This window comes from Sinocyclocheilus grahami, unplaced genomic scaffold (genome assembly GCF_001515645.1).
Source record: "Sinocyclocheilus grahami isolate Dianchi unplaced genomic scaffold, SAMN03320097.WGS_v1.1 scaffold197.1, whole genome shotgun sequence".
Taxonomy (NCBI): Eukaryota; Metazoa; Chordata; class Actinopteri; order Cypriniformes; family Cyprinidae; genus Sinocyclocheilus; species Sinocyclocheilus grahami.
In genome coordinates this window covers 102,514-105,492 of record NW_015505376.1, presented here as the reverse complement: position 1 = coordinate 105,492, position 2,979 = coordinate 102,514, and the positions used below count along the sequence as shown (strand labels likewise).

At 37.7% G+C, this 2,979-nt stretch overlaps 1 protein-coding gene across 1 annotated transcript in view; it reads right to left on the bottom strand.

The window, feature by feature from the left end:
* Positions 1 to 1,751: 1,751 nt before the first annotated feature.
* LOC107595143 (semaphorin-5A) overlaps positions 1,752 to 2,979 on the bottom strand; it is a gene marked incomplete at its 5' end in the record, with an annotated part of 73,752 nt that continues 72,524 nt past the window's right edge. The window contains 2 exons of the mRNA XM_016285481.1: positions 1,752 to 1,790; positions 2,408 to 2,619. Of these exons, the coding sequence (XP_016140967.1) occupies positions 1,752 to 1,790; positions 2,408 to 2,619 (251 nt within the window). The remainder of the gene's footprint in view (positions 1,791 to 2,407; positions 2,620 to 2,979) is intronic.

Here is a 2,979-nt window from a genome sequence, read left to right as displayed (position 1 = left end):
TTATTAAATTGTTTACTTATGAAATGATAACATTTCGTTTTGTTGCGATTTCTGCTGCCAGCTCGTTTCCAAGAATATGCCTACATAAAAACTTCACTTTAAACCTTAAAATAAATAACATTTCAGCAATCGTTTAACCTTTACTTGTCATATAATATTTACTTTGATTGCCATAGGCCACAAAGTCGTTTTTTTCCCAACATGCTGTGACTAACTATAGAACTATAAAATACACCAAAAACGCAACATAATTACGAAATGAAACAATTTTATTCGTGCGCTGTAATCCAAATCTTCCGAATCCATACGACTGCGAGGAACAGACCCAAATTCAAGCCTTTATTCGGCGATCTTCTTCTCCATCCCTAGCAGCGAGTCCAGTGACCGTGAGCAGCAAAGCCCGCACTGATTGACGTGCTCTTTACAAATTCAAATGTTGCCGCTTCAAACTACAGGTTTTACGGCAGGATAATCGAACGCTCATTGGCTCTCGCCTGCATTCGTCATAGATTGCGACATGCCGTGTTTCTGGTGAGGTGTGTTTGAATGATGCGCGCGCCTTCACAAGTTCACGGAGTGGATTGGGAAAATTATCTGGATAATATTTTCAGCGATTAACAAATTCTGCTCTGGATCAAACAAACCTACTGTATTCTGCCAGAGAGGACTGCGGGTGATGGGAAGTTTGGATCATTTTACCGACTCAAACTTTTGAGTCTTGTTCAGCAAAATGAACGAATCTTTTTTCGAGTCAATTCGTTCATTTTAGCAAAATACATTTAAAATGTTACGTGTTACTTCCCTAATACGTCTACTACTTACGCAAACGTTGATCACACTACAAACAACACAAAACTGCTATAAGAAACAGAAAAGATGAATTCATTGTCTACCTGGGTCTTCAGTCTATGATTAGCTCAGACTATTCTGGCTCAGACTGCATTGATTAAAGCTTATGGGGCTGTCACGTGATGAACGAACGACTCGGAAAAACCCGAAGACTCGAAACAGGTGAACTACTTGACTAATTCCAGTACAGAACCTATAGGATGTTGCGCATGCGCGACTGAACGAATCACTCCCCGAGACGACTTGTTCTTCCCGAGTCACATTAAAGTGAACGAATCGTTCAAGAACGACCCAACACTACTGCGGGTGCAACGCATCATTTGGTGCTACTTTTGACATTTTTGCAATAAATAAATTATTGTAATTGCATTTATCTGTCTGTCATGTTTTTTATACTGTACAGAAATGTTTAGGTTTATAAATAGGAGTGGGATTAGAGACTATAAAAATATTTTAATGCTATATTGTTACTAAAATGGTTATTTTCCTGCATATTTCGGTCATTTGCGTTTTATATCCTTTTATATTCGCTATAAAATGGGTAGGTTAAGGTTTGGGGGTAGGTTAAGTGATCTAAAAATCTAAATGGCATATTAATAAAATTATTAAAATGCATATTCGCTGTAAAATGGGTAGGTTTAGGTTTGGAGGTAGGTTAAGGGGTCTAAAAATCTAAATTGCTTTTTGATAAATTGATAAAAATGCATTTATACGAATATCTTAATGATATAAAAGATACGTAAATATTTGTACTTCTTTTAGCTAAACATACGTAGTGATTTGTAAGTTTTAAACGTTGAAATACGTCTAAATTGTACATATTAGCATTAATAAAAATGTATGTTTTGTGCTTGTAAATGTTACGTATTAATACCTACGTATAAACATGAGACCAGGCTGCATCAGTAGAAAGCAAGGCGAGTGAACTCGCAGTCTACAGTCTCAGGACAGTAAAACAAAGAGTCATTTGCTACATTACCCTTCAGCTGGGATGTTGTGCAAGTGATGCTATTCTAGTGCAATACATCCAGCTGATGAAATATGCAACTTCACAAAAGTGTCTAAACAAGCAATAACTGAGAAGCACTTTCCGTAATTACTCACGAGTCTTGTGCATTCAAGTCTAATGAAGCCTTAACTGTCCTTCTGACTAAATGTGAAAATTATAGCGTGCTTTATTTTCGCTGTGCTTATGAAAAAATGATCCATGTACCTAAATCTCAAAGTGCACTGCATAACTTTAAAGCATTATGTAATAAAAAACTACATTTAAGAGAAAAGTTCATTTTTCAGGGTTAAAGTAACTCACTAACAACAATAACATTCTCAGAAATGTACTGACATGAGCTGTATATTGGTTTCTGATTTCATTTGAGACAATCTCACACAAACAGCGAGTATACAAACTGAATCAAAACTGCACTTATGAGAAAGCAGTGTATGAATGTATGAATTGATTTAGACACAAGACACATCACACACAGACCACATACTAAATCCATCATCCATTTCCCATATGAATAACATATTGCTGATCGTATGAATGAATAACACCCACCTTAATGGCTTCAACTGAGTCGTACTTGTCCAGTTTGTTGATGTGGTTGGTGATGCTGGTGTTGAGTGGGGCGGCAGAGATGGGGTGGATGACTGTGGCATCATGGGATTGCTGCTGGTATCTCTGACAGTAAGTGTACACCAGTAGGGTCACCAGACAGCCGAGTATGGAGCTGCTCAGACCCACGGCGATCATGTGAAACACATTGAAGTCTGGCAAGAGAGGCATAACGGCTAATGGCTAAATGATCTGACACAAGCATGAAGGCTGGGGATTTGAGCATTGATCCAGAGGATATCAATCATCCATTACCTGAACCAATTAAACACTACAGTAAATTACAGTCAGCATTGCTGTTGCCCTGTGAGTCTGCATGAATGGCCAATAATTGCTATAAGTGGAAGGACTTTACAGTGACAAGCCATTCCAAATGCACATTTGTTTAATGGGTCCCAAAAAAGCTTTGAGGCACATTGTGTTTGTAATCAGTGTATTGAACATCAGTTTTGATGCACTTTGGATAAATAGCAACTAGAATTATGTTGTTCTCTGGAATACTGGGTTCTTATTGG